We start from the raw sequence: 19,482 nt of genomic DNA, 5'->3' as shown, positions 1-19,482 counted from the left end.
AAGTCCGTATCATCCCCATTTCTTATGGCACAATAGTATTCCATTACCTTCATATACAACAGCTTGTTCAGCCATTCCCCAATTGATGGGCATCCCTTTGATTTCCAATTCTTGGCTACCACAAAAAGAGCCGCTATAAATATTTTTGTACATATGGGTCCTTTTCCCACTTGTGTGACTTCTTTGGGATACAACCCTAGAAGTGGTATTGCTGGGTCAAAGGGTATGAACATTTTTATGGCCCTTTAGGTGTAGTTCCAAATTACTCTCCAAAATGGCTGGATCATCTCACAACTCCACCAGCAATGTAACAATGTTCCAATTTTCCCACATCCTCTCCAGTGTTTATCATTTTCCTGTTTTGTTATTTTAGCCAATCTGACAGGGGAGAAGTGGTATCTAAGAGTTGTTTTGATTTGCATTTCTCTAATCAGTAGTGATTGAGAGCATATTTTCATATCATATAGATAGCTTTAATTTCTTTAAGGTGTTATTTTCTTCAGTATTTTTTTGGGTCTCATTTAGCAAGTCATTGACTTGTTTTTCATGGTTTTCTCACATCACTCTCATTTCTCTTCCCAATTTTTCTTCTACTTCTCTAACTTGCTTTTCCAAATCCTTTTCGAGATCTTCTGTGTGTTTCTTGGAGGCTTTTGATGTAGGCTCTTTGAGTTTGTTGACTTCTCCTGGCTGTATGTTTTGGTCTTCTTTGTCACCAAAGAAAGATTCCAAAATCTGAGTCTGAATCTGAGTCCATTTTCGCTGCCTGGCCATTTTCCCAGCCAGCTACTTGACCCTTGAGCTTTTCATTGGGGTATGACTGCTTGTAGAGTAGAGAATAGTTTGTCCCAAGCTTGAGGGGCTATGCTGTTGTTTTCAGAGCTATTTCTACATAGCGAGGTCTGCCACACCAGCACTTCTCCTCCCCCAAGTACCGCCAGCCCCGACCTTGACTCAGATCTAAGCAGACTGTGTACTCCTGCTCTGATCTGCCACTTAATTCCTCCCACCAGGTGGGCCTGGAGCTGGAAGCAACTGCAGCTGTAGCACTGGAAGGAGCCTCAGAGTTGCATCACCTCTGCTGCCCCCAGGGCAGTGGCTGACAATGAACTCCTTTCACTCCCTTTTACTCTGTCCCCACAGTTTTTCCCACTAATCTTCTCGTTGTCTTTGGTGTTTGTGGGTTGAGAAGTATGGTAAGTGTCACTGCTCACTGATTCAGGGCACTACGGCCTATTCCGCCTGGCTCTGGTTGGTCTGGGCACAGTCCACGCTGGGCTCTGCTTCTCTCTGCTCCCAGCATGGTGCAATAGACTTTACCCAGTGACCATCCAGGCTGTCCTGGGCTGGAGCCTTGCTTCGTGGGTTCTGCAGTTCTAGAATTTGTTCAGAGCCATTTTTATAGGTGTTTGGAAGGTCCTCGGGGAGAGCCCTAGGCAAGTCCCTGCTTTCCAGCCACCATCTTGGCTCCACTTCCCCCCATTTCTTAAATTCTGCTATCACCTAAAGCCTTTCTCCCCTCCATTTAATGTCCAAACTCCTATCAAAAATCTTCTACACTTAGTGACTCCATTTCCTCCCTTATCACTCCCTTCTCAATTTCATGACATTTGGTTTCTGTCTCCCCTATTCAGCTGAAACTGTTCTTTCTAAGATTAATGGAGATCTTTTAATGACTAACACAATAGATTTTTCTCAATTCTCATTTTTCTTGAATTTTCTGTTTTTGACACTGTTGACAGGTTGCTCCTAGATACACACTCTCATCTCTGTTTTCATGTCTTTGCTTTTTCCTAGTTCTCCTTCTATCTATCTGACCATTTTTTTCCGAGTTTCCTTTGCTGGGTCATCAACCTTGTCTTGCCTCTAAGCATTGGTGTCCCCTGTATCTGTTCTGGGTTCTTTTTTCTTCTTTTTCTAGACTCAGTGACTCTCATCTGCTTTTGCTTTTCTCCACATCCTCAACATAACTCATTAACATATATATTTTTGTCATTTAGTTGCTCAGTCTTGTCCCACTCTTCATGACACCACGGACAATGTTACTGGGATTTATTTGGCAAAGATATTGGAGTGGTTTGCCATTTCCTTCTCCAATATGTCCCCATTTTACAGATGAGGAATTGAGGAAAATAGAGGTTAAGTGAGTTGCTCGAGGCCACACAGCTGGTAAATTTCTGAGACTGGGTTTGAACTCAGATCTTCCTCATTCCAGGCCCAGTGCACTATCACCTGCACCACCTAGCTGCTGCTGGTTGACACATAATTGGTACTTAATAAATATTTATTGACTGACCAGATTCACAATTCAAAGACCTGGGTTAGAATTAGCATTCTGATCCTCATTACCTATACGATCTAGGAAAAGTCATTTAAAAGCTCTATGCTCTGTTTTCCTTATCTTTAAAATGTGGAGATTGAACTAGAGGATCTCTAAGGACCCTTCCATCTCCAAATCTTTTAGTCCTCTAGTGCAGTTGCTCCCATGCACAGAATCAGTGTATGCTTCAGGTGTTACAAGGAAAGGAAGGAAGGAGACAGAAAGGAGCTGGTACGGTTTCTCAGAGTACTGTGCCTTGTACAGCCAAAAGGTGAGCTCTAGGCTTCACCTAATGCCTTGTGTAACTATGTATAAATATAGGTGACAAGAAAACATAAAAATTGAAATTTGGAGGCTCTGTGGGAAAACAGGAGCACTGATATGCTGTTCATGGATCTGTGAATGTGTATAACCATTTTGGAAAGGAATTTGGAATTATAAACAAGTTTCTAAAGAGTCTTTCTTGAAGCTATTCCACATTAGGCCTTTACCCAAAAGAGATCAAAGAAGTAGGGAATAGTCCTATTTATGCAGCCAGCTACCCTTACTGCTTTGTACCATTACTCCCTCCTTCCTAGCTTAGTGGTTAAGACATTTAAGGAGATATTTGATAAATATGTATAGTGGTATACAAAATATTTGCAATGATTGATGTAAAATGTTTACCTCTAGTATAATGACTATACTGTTCTCTATATCGATGTTACTTCATTTTGTAAGGTAGTAGATATAGCCATGGGTAGTTAAATGTTTTGATGTATAGGGAGGTAGGCCTAGAGTCAGGACCACCTGAGTTCAAATCCACTCTTAGACAACTTACTAATTGTGTGACCCTGGGCAAGTTATTTAACCCCTGTTTGCCTCAGTTTCCTCAATTGTAAAGTGGAGACTGTTGAAAAGGAAATGGCAAACCACTCCCATATCTTTTCCAAGAAATATCCATAAAAGTATAGGTCACAAAGAGTCAGAGTGACCAAATGACGTAACAATTAATATAGCCATGGGTTCTGGTATTTGTGGTCTGAACAAAATGGGAGTTTTGTTCCAATATATCAATATAATTGATTTTTTTTGTGATCATATGTATTTTATTTTGTGCATTTAAAAACATTATTCTGAAGATTCATAGGCTTAACCAGATAGGCAAAAAAAAAGCAGTGAACCATCTCTCTCTCTCTCTCTCTCTCTCTCTCTCTCTCTCTCTCTGTCTCTCTGTCTCTGTCTCTCCCTTTTTCTGTCACTCAGTCTCTCTATCACTTTCTCACTCCATCAAAGGGAATTCCTACATTAGCTACAATAAAAATGTATGTCTCATTTTCCATTCTAAGTTAATCACCTCTCTGCCAAGAACTGTGTGGTACATTTCATCTTCAGGCTTCTGGACTCTGAGATATATTATGTTACATCGAGACCTCCTTGAGGGCAGAGGCTTTCTTCCACCCCCTCCTTTTGTATCCCTAGCAATTAATACAATACGTGGCACATAGTGGGCACTTAATGGTTATTGATTGATTTATCATCACATTCACCAGAATTCTAAAGTCCTTGAAAGCTTTTTCTCTCTATATTGTTATCTTTGTCTAAATAATTCTCCTATTTGTTGCTATCCATATCCAGATAATGAATTGCTAGACTGAATGCAGAACAAAGCATATTTTTCACTTATTTTATTCTTTCACATGGTTTTATTTCCTTTTGATTTGTTTCTTCTTCCAGAACTGTGATGAATAGGGAAATTGTCATGATAGCACATGTATAAACTATGTCAAGCTGCCTACCATTTTCAAAAGAGGGGAGGGAGAAAAATTTGGAATTCAAAATCTTATAAAATGAATTCTAAAAAAATTTCTTGATATGTAATTGGGGGAAAATAAAATACTATTTAAATTAAAAAAATAATTCTCCTATTTGTGCTTACTCTGTTTTGCACCATTTCAAAGGTGTTCCCAACTTCCTCTGAAAATGTCTATTTTATCATTTTTATGGCACAATAACAATCCCATTCACATACCATAATAGTCATTCCCCCAATAGATGTACCCTGTTTAGTTCCCAGGTTTTTTTTTCCTATTAAAGATTAATTGGAGACTAAATAAATTATTTCAGAAGAACTTGTGGGTCAAAAAAGAAACCATCGAAACAATAGATAATTTCACCAAAGAAAATAAGAAGGAGTTGTTCAGCGACTTTTGACTCTTCATGACCCTATTTGGTGTTTTCTTGTCAAAGATACCAGAGTGGTTTGCCATTTCCTTTTCCAGCTTATTTTACAGATGAGGAAACTGAGATAATCAGGGTTAAGTGACTTGCCCAGAGTCACACAACGAGTACCAGGTGTCTGAGGCCAGATTTGAACTCCCGGAGATGAGTCTTCCTGATTTCAGGCCCGCTACTCTACCCACGGGGCCTCCTAGCTGCCACATATTTTTTGGAATGCATCCAAAGGGATCCATAGAGGAAACATTATCATTCTAAATAAACAGTTTCAACAAACGAGAGAGCAGATTAATGAACTGAGCGTTCTGTTAGTAAAACTACTAGATAATCAACACTTAAAAAAAACCCTTTAAACAAATTTCGAACGAAATTAGTCATGTAGGTTGAGTGGGTGATAGCAGTGATCCTTTGTTTAGGTCTCTGGGCTTGACTGGAAGATCCCTAGTCTTAAAATACGTGATTCTCCAAGCCCAATTCCTTTTAATTCACTTTAAATGTAATACCTTACAGCTGATTTCCCACAACTCCCTTGCGGCGGTGACATACAGGGCAGGAGGCCAAGAAACGAATAGTTTCAATTACAAAATTTGGGGACCGTTGGCTTAGGGTTTTCCAGCGCCCCCGTAAAGAGAACTCAGTACAAAAAAGGAAAAAGAAAAGAACTCAGTACAGGGACCCATGACCCGTGGGGATCAGAAGCAATGGAGCTAAATTTAAACCGCGGAAGTCTTTCTAGGGCCCTGAGGCTTGCTCCGAAGGAGAAAGGTAGGCGGGGCGTCTAGAACTGGAGAAGGAGCCCAGCGGAGCTACAGCTCAGATCCCTGGAGCCCAAAGCGACCATCTTCTCTGCTGCAGCTCAAGCGTTGTTGCGGCTGATGGGCAAGTCCTTGCTGGGGAACCATGCAGAGACCCCAGGGGCTTGAGCCTTGATCCTTTCTGATTCGACGCCACCAAACACCTCCTGAGCTGGACAGTCACAGACTCCGGGGGCGAGGGAGATCAACGCCTGGGTGGGGAGATGAGGACGCAACCAGAGAAGGGGTGGCATTTGGAGGTTTTCTAAAAAGAGGGTCCTGCCCCTCATTTCCTTTAGCTCCTCCCGGTCCCCTCCATCGTCTCCAAATATTAGGGGAATTCTCTGCCTCTTTGCCTCTCTCTATGAGAGTGAAGGTGAGAGCACATGTGAAACAACTCTGACTCCTGGGGCTTAAGGAAAAGGCAGTGTGGGGAAATGGAAAGATCTCCGAACCGGAAGGGGAGGGGGTGTCACATCTCAACCCCTGCCCTGCCATTTGCTACCTGTCTGACCCTGGGCTGGTCGCTTGATTTCCCTGAGCCTGTCTCCTAACGTGTGGAAGAAGGTGTTGGACTAAATGGGCGCTATGGCGCTTAACAGCTCTAACTCCTATGAGCTAATCAGTCTAGCTATTCCTGGCAACCTGCAGAGCAAGCTGGAGGGCGGGGCTGGAGAGCCTCTAGTAGGGGGGGAGGTGACAAGAGACAGGGTGAATGTGGGACTTGGTTGAATAATAGCTCTTTCTTCTTTTACAGCCCCCAACATGCAGCTCCCTGCCCTGAAGCCCTGGGTTCCTGTCCTCCTGACTGATCTGACTTTGCTGTGGTTGCTGCAGGAACTCGAATGCTCCCTATTCCTTCCAGGGCTCTCTGGGCTCTGGCTGGAGGGGGCCTTTCGAATGGGGGTGCTGTGGGGAGTTCTAAGTCTATTGGGGGAGCTTGGGAAGGTTGGGGAATTACTGCCTACCTTGTGCCTGAGCATCCCCCTGTTCCTGTCCCTGAGGACCCTGGTTCCAGGGGCCTTGAATGCCCCACCTGTGCTCCTAGCCTCAGCCCCATGGACCTGGATGCTGGTGGCTTATGGAGGAGTGGGACTGGGCTGGGCTGTGTGGGAGGTTCTGAGCCCCTCAGAACCCCTTCTCTTAGCACAGGAGAAGGAGCAAGGCCAGAAAAACAAAGCCATGATGTGGAGGCTGCTGAGGCTGTCCTGGCCAGACTTGCCCTTCCTTGTTGCAGCATTCATCTTCTTGACTGTTGCAGTCATAGGTAAATGGACAAGGTGGGAGTGGGGATGGGGGAGACCGTGAATCTCAGTGGACAAAGAAAGGGGTCCTTGATGGTGCCCCCAACCCACACTGCTCTTGCCCCCACCCCAGGTGAGACGTTCATCCCCCACTATACCGGTCGTGTGATTGACATCCTGGGCCAGGACTTTGACTCTGATACCTTTGTCACTGCCATCTTCTTCATGTGCCTCTTCTCCCTTGGAAGGTCAGTGACTTGGCAGGGGGGTGAGGTAAGGAAATCATATCCATCTCCTTTAGGACTCTGACATTTACTATGTATGTGACCCTGAGATAGTCGTTTAATATATCTGGGCCTCAGTTTCCTCTTCAGTGAAATGAGAGGGGTCAGTAAAGATTCTAATATTCAAGATCCACTGAGTGTACTTCTCATCACCCAAACCTACTGTGATATTCATTGGCCAGCTGCCTCCATATTCGGAGTCCTGCCCTCCCCAAGGGTAGAGAACCCTTCTCTCCTATAAGATAGACCTGGGCATATAGAAAGAGAAACTTGGTTCCTACTTCCTACTCTTCCTTGCTCCTCCTCTGAGGCAGGAGACATAGACCCCAGCTTCAGGAAGCAACCACTTTCATTAGGGAAAGAGGGAATACAGACACTATCATTAGGGTGCATTCATTCATTAAATCATTCTTGCACTTGAGAGTATTTATTAAGCACTGCCTGTGTGTACAACAAATATTCAGATGCATACAAGTGCAAATGAAGCTCCTGTAAATGAAGAACATACATTTTGAGCTACACATTTCCTCTTCACCTTGATGTCATTTCAGCCTACACTTCTCAGGGTCCCTTCATGCCACCTCCTTTAAAAGTATCCATTGCTCTTCCCTACTATACACCACCTCACATTTGCAGGCTTGTACCCACAGTGCCTATTCATCCATATTTGGCTCCAATTGGATACCTCCACCGTATGTGGCCTCTTTCTCATCCCTTCCAGACTCCTGAAGGGACCTTTCCTTCAGGCTTATTTTCTCCTTCCTCAGCATCTTTCATTTCTCCCTTTTTCCTGGGTTTACCCTCTTATCTTTCTTTATCATTTCCTTTTATTTTTCCCTTTTTAGTTCAAAATGCATTTTATTGATGCTTTATCTTTACATCATGGTCATTTCAGTTCTATTCCCTCAACTCCAGACTGAACCCTCCCCATGACAGTCAATTAAAACAAACATCAGATTATCCCTGATGATGTAGACAGTGTTTTATCCCAGTAGTTCCCAACTTCTCTGCCATGATGGGGGAGGTATGTTTTTGATTATTTATTCTCAGGACTTTCATTTATTTTTCAGTTACTCAAAATTTGACTTCCTTTTTAGTAATTTTTAATTTACACTTTTGTGGTTGCTTTATGTATTGTTCTCTCAGCTCTGCTTCTTTTGTTCTACATCAGTTATACAAATCTTCCCATGTTTCTGAGTCTCTCATATTTGTTATTTCTTATTGCACAATATTATTCCTTCATTTTCATGTATCTGAGATTTTTCTAGCCATTTCCCAATCAATGAGTGCGCTCGCTTGCCTCTCTCTCTCTCTCTCTCTCTCTCTCTCTCTCTCTCTCTCTCCCCCTCCCCCCCCCCCCCAGGATGCAAAGGGAGACCTACCCTTTTAAGGCCTTTTCAGTTTTTCACTTTGATTGAGGTAACACCCATTCAGTGAATAGGCCTCTTTAAGTAGTGAGTCAAGGGATGGTATCATTAATAAAAAAAAAATAATAATCAAACTGGGAGGGGAAGACCCTCAAGGTAGCTGGCTGAGAGAGAAACATTTACTATTTATGTTCACTCTGAGCTGGGAGGTCAGGGACCTATTATTGTCCAAGGGCCAGTGTCTCCACTTGCATCCTGTCTCATCTTCAGTCATCCTGATGAATATCTGGTCACTGGTCCCAGATGGCTCTAGAGGAGAAAGTGAGGCTAGTGATCTTGCATAGCCCTCTCTCATTCAAATCAAAGTCATCTGCAAGTCATGTCATCATCTCCTTCCCATGATCCTCTTCAAGAATGAAAGACAAACACAACATGTGAGTAGTCCCATCTTGTCCTCTCCCCTCCTCTCCTCTTCTCTTACCTGGGATGCTCTGCCCAAAGGAGGGTACATTTTGATAGCTGAAAGCTGCCTCATTAACTTGGGGTTTACTGGCTAGATTTCTTTCTCAAAGACTAAGCCTTAAACCCAATTCACTCTGGAGCTCATAGATTGGACAATAATAGGTCCCTGCCCACCTTCTCCATTTACCAACACGTCCAAGTCTCATCTGGAAAGAAACTTTCCTATTGCCCCTCCTAGTTGCCAATGTGCTAGGGATTTTTTTTTTGCCTTTGTATCTCCAGCACCTAGCACAATGCCAGGAACATAGTAGGTACTTGATAAATTCTTGTTGATTTATTGAAATCTAGAATGATTTACTGTCATTGCCTCCATTTCCTCATCCTCCTTAACTCCCTATGATTTCTCTTGTCCCAATCGGTCAACTAAAAGGACTTGGGTGACTTTATTCTTGCCAAATCCAAGGCCACCCCTCTAAATTCTGATACTTAATCTTTTTGTATCATTTGATGTTGAATTCCTCTTCCTTGACATTCTCTCCACTCAGCTTCTGCAACTGCAGTACTCCCATATTTTTCTTACCTTTCTGTTTATTCAGCAATGCTTGTGGGTTTGTTCTCTAACTATTCCTCAAGGTTCAGTCTAGTCTACAAGCTTCCGAATTTCCCCACTCTGTGCTTTCTGGAGCTGATTCATGTTCATGGTTTTATAGTCATCTCCATTCTGATGGTGCCTAAAGTTGTATTTCCAGTCCTGATATTGCAGCCTAAGTTCCAGTCCCATTATCTTTACTGCCAGCTGGACATCACCATCTTTACTGCATGACCCATTGCATTGCCTTTTATCAACTCAACTTGTATCATATCAAACTCATTACATGTCTCCCCAGGTCCTCTACATCACATCCCCTCAGACTTGGTTTCCCCACCTAACCCTAACTCCTACTTCCTTCTTTCTTTGTCTTCTTCTTCTTCTCTCATTTCTTTCCTTTAAACAGCTCTCATTTCCATATTTTCTTTCTTTATCTACTACCAATATCCTAGTATAGGCTTGCATCATCTTATTCCTGGATTCTTCAAGTCTCCTCAATATTTTCTTGATGTTAATAGCAGTCTCCTTCAATAGATCCTGTATACCATGTTCAGATTCACCTTCCTCAAGCCATTATTTTTATCACATCATTACCATTAGTGGCTCCTATGATCCACAGGGTTAAAGTTCCTCCCACAGCATGATCCCATTCAGCATATACTTCCTTATCTCCCATTTCTCCTCAATGGGAACTCTTTGCTCCACTTAGGCTAGTTTCTTTAATATCCCCTAAAAATTCTATGTTTGTTCTCACTTCACCAGGCCCTCCATATCCTATCATATTTGGATTGGATGTCTTCTCTCCTCCTCTCAGCCCATCCAAATCCTAGCCATCCACTTTCTCCAAGAAACTGCTCTTGATGTACCTTAGAGAATACTAATTTTTCTCTTCTCAGAATTTCTGTCACATTTGTTATGTGTTCCACTAATTTTTCTGATTTGCATTTTTTCTTCACTATTTTGTGAGTCCCTTAATACATTTGAAAGTTCTCCCTTGTGGGAGAATGTCCATAATTGCCTTTCAGAAGAGAGATAGAAGACTCTGTTTTGGTCAGATATGATTCTAGGAGTTGTTCATGATAACATGTAGCTTATATGTAGATTGCATGTGTACTATGATGTGGTATGAGAGTATGTGTACTATTATGGTATATTGTGAGAGTTAACGTTCAGCCAAAAAATAGTCTAATACCCTGACTGTTCCCACTAGTAAGACTGGGAAATACCTACTATCTGAAAAAGGGAACTTCTGGACTGGTTTCCACTAAGAAGTGTTGAGGTAAGGGGAATATTGGGGTAGAGGATGTTATATGACCTATTAACTATATCAGCTGGCCAATTTGTTGCTGGAATTGAATCAGGATCAGAAGCTTCACTCCACAAAACTCATCTTTTTCTGCGTTTGTTTTTAAATTAAAAAAAATTTTAATGAGCAGAAATCTCTTCCTCTACCCCCCTCCCTTTGGAAATATGCATAGTCAAGCAAAACAAATTCCTTCATTGGTTGTGCTTAAAAAAATATGTCATTTTGCCCCTCAAATCCAGCACCTTCCTGTCATTAAGTGGACAATATATTTCATTATTGGTTCTTTCGAACATGGGTGGTCACTGTGTTAAATATATTTCGTATAACTTTTAAAGTTGATTGATTGTCTTTATATAAAATGTTCTGGTTCTGCTCATTTCATTCTGCCTCAGTTTATAAAAGTCCTCAAAATTGTTCATTTTTATACCATTGACATTATGGTATAAGTTGTTCTTCTGGTTCTGCTCACTTCTCTCAATTTTAGTTCATGTGTCTTTACATGTCTTCTTGAAGTCATTCATTTCCTCGCTACTTATAGCAAAATAGCATTTCATCACATTCATATGCCACAATTTATTCACTCATTCTCTAATTAATTTGTATCCTTGTAGCTTCTAGGGTTGGTTTTTTGTTTTGTTTTCTTTTGTTTTGCCACCAAAAGAGCTACTATAAAGGTTTTTTATTTTTCCGCCATTTTCCTATTTCTTTGTTATCTTTTGGGTATAGGCCTAATATGGTGTGGCTAGATCAAAGGCCATCATGTATTGTTTACTAACTTTTCATGTACAATTCCAAATTCTTTTCCAAAATGGCTACAGTAATTCACAGGCCCATGAACAGTACATCAGTGTGCCTATTTTCCTACAGGGCCTCCAACATTTGCTATTTTCTTTTTTCTTGTCATCTTTGTCAATCTAATGGGTCCAAGGTTGTTTAAAGAGTTGTTTTAATTTGCATTTTTAAAAATTAATGGTAATTCAGAGCATTTTTTTCATGTGGCTAAAAGCCTGAATATTTTCTCTTGAGAATTGTTTGTACATATCCTTAGACCATTTATGAATTAGACAATGGCTTTTATTCTTATAAATTTGAATCTGTTCCATATACATGTATCTTGGAAATGGAGACCTTTATGAAGGACATTTTTCCTAGTTAATTGTTTCCTTTTTGATCTTAGCTTAATTGAATTTCTTTACATTAAATCTTTCAAATTTTATGTATTCAAAGTTATCCATTTTAGCTTCTGATGTTTTCTCTTTCTTTTTTGGTCATGAACTTTGCTTCTATCCATAAATCTTGGTAATTTTTTCCATGTTTCTCTAATTTGAGGGTTATTTTGTTCCTTTCTAAAATATTTTCAATAAAAATGTTTTCCCCAATTGCATGTAAAAAAAATTAGCTTTTTTTTTTTAAATTTTGAGTTCCAAATTGTCTCCTTCTTTCCTTTACCTCCCCCCTCCCTGAGGCAATCACTAATTTAATATAGATTATACATATGTAATCATGCAAAATGTATTTCCATATTAGTCTTATGGGAAAAGAAAACATAAACCAGAAAAGAAAAACATAAAAAAGTGAAAATAATATGCTTTGGTCTGCATTCAGACTCTGTAAGGTCTTTCCCTGGAGGTTGATAGTGGTTTTCACCATGAGTTCTTTCGAATAGTCTTAGATCAATATATTGGTGAGAATATCTAAGAAATTCAGAGTTGATCATCATACAGTATTACTGTCAATCCGTACAGTGTTGTCCTGGCTCTGCTCCCCTCACTCAGCATCAGTTCATATAAGTCTTTCCAGGTTTTTCTGAAGTTTGCCTGCTCATCATTTCTTATAGCACAATACTATTCCATTACATACATATACCATGGCTTGTTCAGCCATTCTCCAATTAATGGACATCCCCTCAATTTCCAATTCTTTGATACCACAAGAAGAGCTGCTAGAAATATTTTTGTACATGTGATCCTTTTCCCATTTGTATGATCTCTTTGGGATACAGCCCTAGAACCCTATCGCTGGGCCAAATGGTATGGATATTCTTATAGCCGTTTGGGCATAGTTCCAAATTGCTCTCCGGAATGGTTGGATCACTTCACAACTCCACGAACAATGCCTCAGTGTTCCAATTTTCCCACATCTTCTCCAGCATTAATCATTTTCCTATTTTGTCATGTTAGTCAATCTGATAGGCATGATGTGGTACCTCAGAGTAGTTTTGATTTGCACTTTTCTAATCAATAGTGATTTAGAACATTTTTTAAATATGCCTATAGATAGCTTTAATTTCTTCCTCTAAAAACTGCCTGTTCACATCCTTTGACCATTTATCAGTTAGGGAATGACTTCTTTTCTTATAAATTGGACTCAGTTTTCTATATATATTTTAGAAATGAAAAGGGCTAGGCCCTCTTGGGGCCTTTTTTCTTTCATTCCTGCTCATGAGATTATTGACCTTTTTAAATCTCTTCATGAATTTTGTTATTATTTTTGTAGTGCTGTGAAATAATTGCTTATTACTTTGATTGACATGGCACTGAATAAGTAAATTAACTCAAGTAGCATTGCCATTTTTATTATATTGACTCATCCTACTTATGAGGAATTAATATTTTTCCAATCGTTTCTATCAGTTTTTTTTGTAAGCAGTAATATATAGTTTTCTGTATATTGTTCTCGTGTGAATCTTGGTAAGTTTCCCAGAGATTTTATGTATTCTTCAATTATTTTAAATGAAATACTCTTTCTCTTACTGTTGGGTTTTATTGTTATTATATGAAAATGTTGACTTATGTAGATTTATTGCATTTCCTCCAATTTCTCAGAAACATTTTTAAATTTTTAATTGACTTTTTAGATTCTTTATTACTTCATTATCTTTTAGTGCTTTAGCGAATTATTCTGAAAATATACAAACTTGTCTTGAATGAACTAAGAGGAAAATGGGTTTCCTCTGTCAAGATTAAGAGGGATCCCTAGAGGAATGGTGACAGTTACCAAACAAGCTCTAGAACTCAGGGAGAGTCAGGGGAACTGAGGCAGAGAGTAGAAATCTAGATAATATAGAGTTAAATTAGGTGGAAGTGACAGAGTCTTTATTCCTTTCTGATGGGGCTATCCATGCCCATACATTTCCCTTCTCTTATAATCATAATGTCCTGTAGTAGATAGCTGAACACAGAGCAGGTTCTCAATAAAGGCTTGGACATTTGAATTAAACACCCTTCTTATGCTCCTCAGGTCCTCTCGTGTCATGTCCCTCCTCTTTCCACACACGACCTAAGTGGCATTTCCTGTGTACTCTCCTTGTCTTTCCCTCACCTTTATCCCTCCTCTTCCATTGATTTTCTTCTCTCTTTCTCTTTCCCACATGTATGCCTCCTCATGTCTCTGTCTTTCTCATCCCCACAGCTTATTCTTTGCAGGCTGTCGAGGATACCTCTTCACCATTGTCCTCTCCCGAATCAACCTTCGCATTCGGCGTCTGCTCTTTTCCTCCCTGCTGCGCCAAGACCTTAGTTTCTTCCAGAAGAACAAGACAGGTGGGGTACAAAGCCTAGAACTTTGGTTCCATTGGGCCTTCCTGACCCCTCAGGGCCCCTTCCATGGCTTACCTGCCTCCTTCTTCCATTGCCACATAGCTAGGTTCCTATCAGAGTGGGTTGTGGAGACCCCATGTCTCTCCCCACAGTAGAAGAAAGGAGGCAGGGGCCTAGAGGCAGGTCTGAGTTTTTGATGATCCTGATGATGAGTTGCCTCAGCTGTGGCTTCTGGTTCTGCCTAAGCAGGGGTGGGGAACCTGTGACCTTGAAGCCACATGCGGCCTTCGAGGTCCTTGGGTGCAACCTTTTGACTAAGTCCAAGTTTTGTGGAACAAATCCTTTTATTAAGGGGATTTATTCTGTGGTTTAGATTCAGTCAAAGCACCTAGAGGGCTACATGTGGCCTTGAGGCTGCAGGTTCTCCACCTCTGTATCCTAATACAGCATAGTCTTTTGTTCTCTTCTCCCTAGGGGAGTTAAACTCACGCCTGAGCTCTGACACTATCCTAATGAGTCGCTGGCTCCCTGGCAATGCCAATGTGCTCATTCAGAACTTGATGAAGGTCATGGGGCAATACATCTTCATGCTCAACCTCTCACCTTGGCTCACCCTCCTTTCCCTGTTTGAGATACCCCTCTTAATGGCTGCTGAGAAGGTCTTTAATGCCAGACATCAGGTATACGTGGACAGGAATAGGGATTAGGGGAGAGGCATGGACTGGTGCTGGTGGGATGGGCTCTAGGAGTATCCTTGGTGGAAAAGATAGAAGCAAAACTGGGGAGAGAACTTGGATCTGACATAGGAATCATAGCTGCAATATGGGAGATGGGGTGCTTTAACCTCCCTCCTCACTTACCTTCCCTCTGATGCCTTTTCACTAGGCAATACTCCGTAGGATGCAAGATACAGTAGCAACGGCTAGACAGGTGGTGCAGGAGGCAGTGGGAAACTTGATAACTGTGAGGAGTTTGGGGGCAGAGGAGGATGAGGCCCAGCGCTATAAGGAGGCCCTGGAGCATAGACGGAAACTACAGTGGCGCCAGGACATGGAATATGGAGTGTATGTGCTCTTCAAGCAGGTGAGCCTAGAGTGGGACAGGCCAAGGGGACACAAGAGGAGTAAATGCATGCCCAGGTGATGCTACTTTCAGATTCTGATCTCATATTTGACATTCCCCTTTCTAGTCCCAGTGCTTGCATGCCCTCTTTCTCTCAGAATTATCACAGGCAGTCACTGGGGAATCAGTGTTGCCTTCAATCAGAAGGACAGGAGATAGGCCCCTTGGTGAGGTGATATATCGAATCCTCACTCTTCTTCCTCTTTCTCTTTTAGGGACTTCAACTAGGGATGCATATATTGATATTGAATTGTGGGCTAAGGCAGATGCTGGCTGGAGAGCTCACAACAGGGGCCCTGCTCTCTTTCCTGCTTTATCAGAAGGATGTTGGGAGATGTGTGAAGGTAAGGGGAAATGGTCATTGTTTGCTTTTGTCTTTATCTCTATTCCAGAATTGGTTTCTAGCTGTTCAGTTCTAATATGGTGAAAGCCATAGAATAGGTGAGGCACGGTACTAGGAAATGGAAGGTTCATTTATTGAAACATGATTGTACATTTGTGGAGAAGAAAGGATGATTTATATTTGTCCTGGTGAGTGTTTAGGGCACTAGGTTCTGATTTCTTGACTTCTTCCCTTCTCATTTTCTCAGAGCCTGTTGCATGTCTGTGGAGATACGGTGAGCAAAGTTGGAGCTGCCGAGAAGGTGTTCCAGTACCTCGACTGTGAGCCACAGATGTCCCCCAATGGAATGCTTGCTCCTTCTACTCTGCAGGGCTTTGTAGAATTCCAAGAAGTCTCTTTTGCCTATCCTACCAACCCAAAAAACTTTGTTCTCAAGGTATCTGAGATTGAGGTCTTGTCCTGTGGGAACCCAAGCATTCAGCCCCATAGTCCTCAGCTTCATTGCATCTAAAAAAAGGTGGTGAGGCTAAACCTTTGCCTTTTGTCATACCTTTTACTAAATAATGGGGAAGGCGAAAGGTTATAGATGATCTTTCTGGAAGCAGGAAGAAAGGAAAGAAGGCAGGGATTCTAATGTTCTCTCACTGCCTCTTCTCCCCTTCCTTCTTCTACCACACCCCTTCTCTTCCAGGGAGTCACATTCACTCTGCACCCTGGGAAGGTGACAGCCCTAGTGGGGCCCAATGGGGCTGGGAAGAGCACAGTGGCTGCATTGCTACAGAATCTGTATCAGCCCACAGGGGGCCGGCTGCTGCTGGATGGGAAGCCCCTGCCACAGTATCAACACCAGTACCTCCACTCACAGGTGACAAAGAAGAGAGGGACATGAAGTTGAGGAGAGAAGCATTGGGAGAAGGGAAGTAGGCATGGAGCTAGGCCGGGGAAAAGAGAATTTTTTTCCCTTTGAATACATATGGAGAAGAGGAGGGTCCCTTGGATGTCTGTATCGTATTAGCTCACCCAGCCTCCTCTCCCCCACACAGGTGTCTGTGGTTGAGCAGGAGCCTGTGCTGTTCTCAGGGTCAGTGAGGGACAACATTGTTTATGGGCTGGAGAGCTGTGGGGATGATGAGGTGAAGGCTGCTGCCCAGGCAGCCCATGCTGATGGATTCATTGCCAACATGGAGCATGGGCTGAACACAGGTACCTCATCAAGCTGTGAGACTTGGCCAATGAGTCTCTTCATCATATCCAAAACAGAGCTTGTCCACCATCTGATGTGCTCGTCAGAGGCCATTGGGTACATTAACTCTAAGTTTGGCACTGTTCCTTCTCCTTCTTCCTACCTTGGATCTCCTCATCAATATTTTAAACAGTATTTTGGACTTCTCTCTGGTTGGCTCCATTGAGCACCCATCCTCATGACTGATCTGAGGGGAAATGGTAAAGGATGAGAGTGATTGCAGAACAGTGTTTCCTATATATGCAGTATTCATAAGGCCTTGTCTCTGAGGAAGAATATGTTTTCTGTTTCTTCAGCTGTTGGGGAGAAGGGGAACCAGTTGTCTGCAGGACAGAAGCAGTGCCTGGCCATTGCTCGGGCCCTGGTGCGGAATCCCTGTGTCCTCATCCTGGATGAGGCCACCAGTGCCCTGGATATGGAGTTTGAGCAGGCGGTAAGGGCAAGGTGCTGTGAAAAGGACAGAACTCTACAGGCAGATGGGGATAAGGCCTGAGTCATATATAGCAGTGGTAGTAGGGAAAAGCATAGCTGACCAAGGCCATAAGGGGCAAGGGAGATGGGGGAAATCATGTCTGGTCCAGTTTTCACCAGGTTTTGGGACAAGCATGCACCCTGGGAGTGGAAGGGATAGTGGGGAAATTGTGTGTATCTCCTCTTAGTATTCTCCTTCCCAGATGATGGAGCAGGGGAGTCTTCTGAAAGGTGTTAGAGACTGGCAATACAGATGCGTCTGTGTGGTTCCATCTCTTCCTTCTTCCTTTCATACCCCATCCTAGCCACTGATGTTCTACATTTCCCTCATTACCTTATGTACAGTAAGCCATGCTGGGATATGCATAGAGGCATCTGTGTTTGAGTCTCTAATACCCTCTGTCTCTTCATCTCCTAGCTTCAGAAGTGTATGTTTCAGGGGGGTCGGGCAGTGCTGATGATCACACACCGCCTGCAGACTGTACAGGCTGCTGACCAGATCCTAGTGCTGGAACAGGGGAAGCTTGTGGAGCAGGGGACCCATGCTCAGCTCCTCGCCCAGAGAGGCCTTTATTACCACCTGGTACATCAGTAGCTGGAATCCATGGAGGAAGGAGGGAACTTTTGACATGAGGTTTGGGGTTTGGATCAGGGCCTGGGGGATTCAGGGCAAACCTTGCTCTGGGCCACCCCTCCCACTCCCAAGACTGGGCTTCTATACAATAGCTGCTATATTTGTGGAGATAATGGGATGTTGGACAAGAGGTACCCACAGGGGTGTCCCTTCCCAGATTCTATGTTCTTAACCTGCTTTCTTTCAAGAATCCTGCATGGTCTTGTGTATGGACATGCCAGTCAATAAATAATTTTGTCTTATGATTGTCATGATGCTATGAGGAGGTCATTCTAATAGCAAGTGGCAGAACAGTATATTGGGGGTAAATTTAGCATAGTTGGGGCCTCATTCTAAAGTGACACTCCTGTGTGGACTGAATTAGACAGGTTTCAGAAGCTATAAAACTGGAGGCGGGGGCTAGGATGGAGAAAACGATGAACTAGGTACTTATCTTACAGGAGAACAGGGATAGGGCTCTAGTGGGCCAAAAAATGGCAGGACCAAGAATCTGGTAGGGTAGAGTGAACTTTAAAGGAAAGAAGGTTACTGAGTGGTGGTAGCAGAGGGTGAATCTGAGAGTGGCACTTGCAAAGGCCTTGTGTGTAAAGAGCTATAAGAGAAGCAGTAACCAGCCTCTAAGAGAGAGCCAATTGATTTCTTTTAGTCAAAAACTAAGTTTCAGGGAGTACCTGAAGATGGAACGAATGTGAGAAGAAGAGACCTAAGAGTTTTTTTTGAGAGGGAATGGGAGAGAAAAAGCTTGTTATTTGAGAATAAATAGAACGAATAAGGTCATGCTCTAGAGGACACAGCAGAAAATGAGGGCACTGAAGACTAGGCACTAGGGAGAAGTAGGATTGAGCCAGATTGTGGTGAGAGTGATTAGAGGTAGGAGGGTGAAAGCATTTCAGAGGTGAGTAGCTGGGTAGATGAGTGCTCCTGTGGGGAGATGGAATGGTAGTCAATCCCTCTTCCTCCTCCTCAGATGTTCAGGTGATAGAGGTGCTGTTCCCTGCTGGACCATTGAAGGACTGAGAAGAAAGTAGCAATCCCTTGATTTATGCCAGGGAGAAACAGTTTTTCTCTGCACCTCCTGTCCTCAGGGTATCTGAAGCATGATTTGCTTCTCTGGAAAGTACATATATCTTTTCTGTACCTGATGCCCAGTGGGAGTAAGGAAGGACAATGTAATAGAATATGGTAAATATGGTAGAAATGATAAAATTAAAGGAAACCTTAGAGACTACTTATTCGAACTTAATTTTACCTATTTTACATATTGAGACTAGAGGTAGTGAAATGACTTGTCAAAAGACACAGAGCATGGTGACAGAAAGGAGAATAGACTGGTTTTACTGAATACCAGCACTATCAATAGAGGGAAGGCATGGATCTATACAGGAGATTTCATGGCCAATGGGTAGGAGAACGGTCATGGAGAGGGCAGGGTCCACATAATTTGGGGAACCAGGGATGATCCATAAGACTCTGTACTGGGTCCACTTCTCTTTTTCTTCTATACTACTTCATCTGAAGACCTTACTAGCTCCCATGAATTTAATTAT

General features: G+C 42.4%; 1 protein-coding gene across 1 annotated transcript; it reads left to right on the top strand.

Annotated features, from left to right (window-relative positions):
* Positions 1–5,388: 5,388 nt before the first annotated feature.
* Positions 5,389–18,177, top strand: LOC118858246 (antigen peptide transporter 2-like). The gene is made up of 12 exons (XM_036768732.1): positions 5,389–5,707; positions 6,089–6,598; positions 6,709–6,823; positions 13,995–14,125; positions 14,597–14,802; positions 15,008–15,205; positions 15,460–15,588; positions 15,835–16,023; positions 16,279–16,452; positions 16,631–16,790; positions 17,127–17,263; positions 17,720–18,177. The coding sequence occupies exons 2-12, from the start codon at positions 6,097–6,099 to the stop codon at positions 17,894–17,896; spliced, it is 2,118 nt and encodes a 705-aa protein (XP_036624627.1). The 5' UTR covers positions 5,389–5,707; positions 6,089–6,096; the 3' UTR covers positions 17,897–18,177.
* Positions 18,178–19,482: the final 1,305 nt, after the last annotated feature.

This window comes from Trichosurus vulpecula, chromosome 7, assembly GCF_011100635.1.
Source record: "Trichosurus vulpecula isolate mTriVul1 chromosome 7, mTriVul1.pri, whole genome shotgun sequence".
Taxonomy (NCBI): domain Eukaryota; kingdom Metazoa; phylum Chordata; class Mammalia; order Diprotodontia; family Phalangeridae; genus Trichosurus; species Trichosurus vulpecula.
Note: the sequence above shows the minus strand (reverse complement) of the source record. Positions and strands in the feature narration are given on the sequence as shown.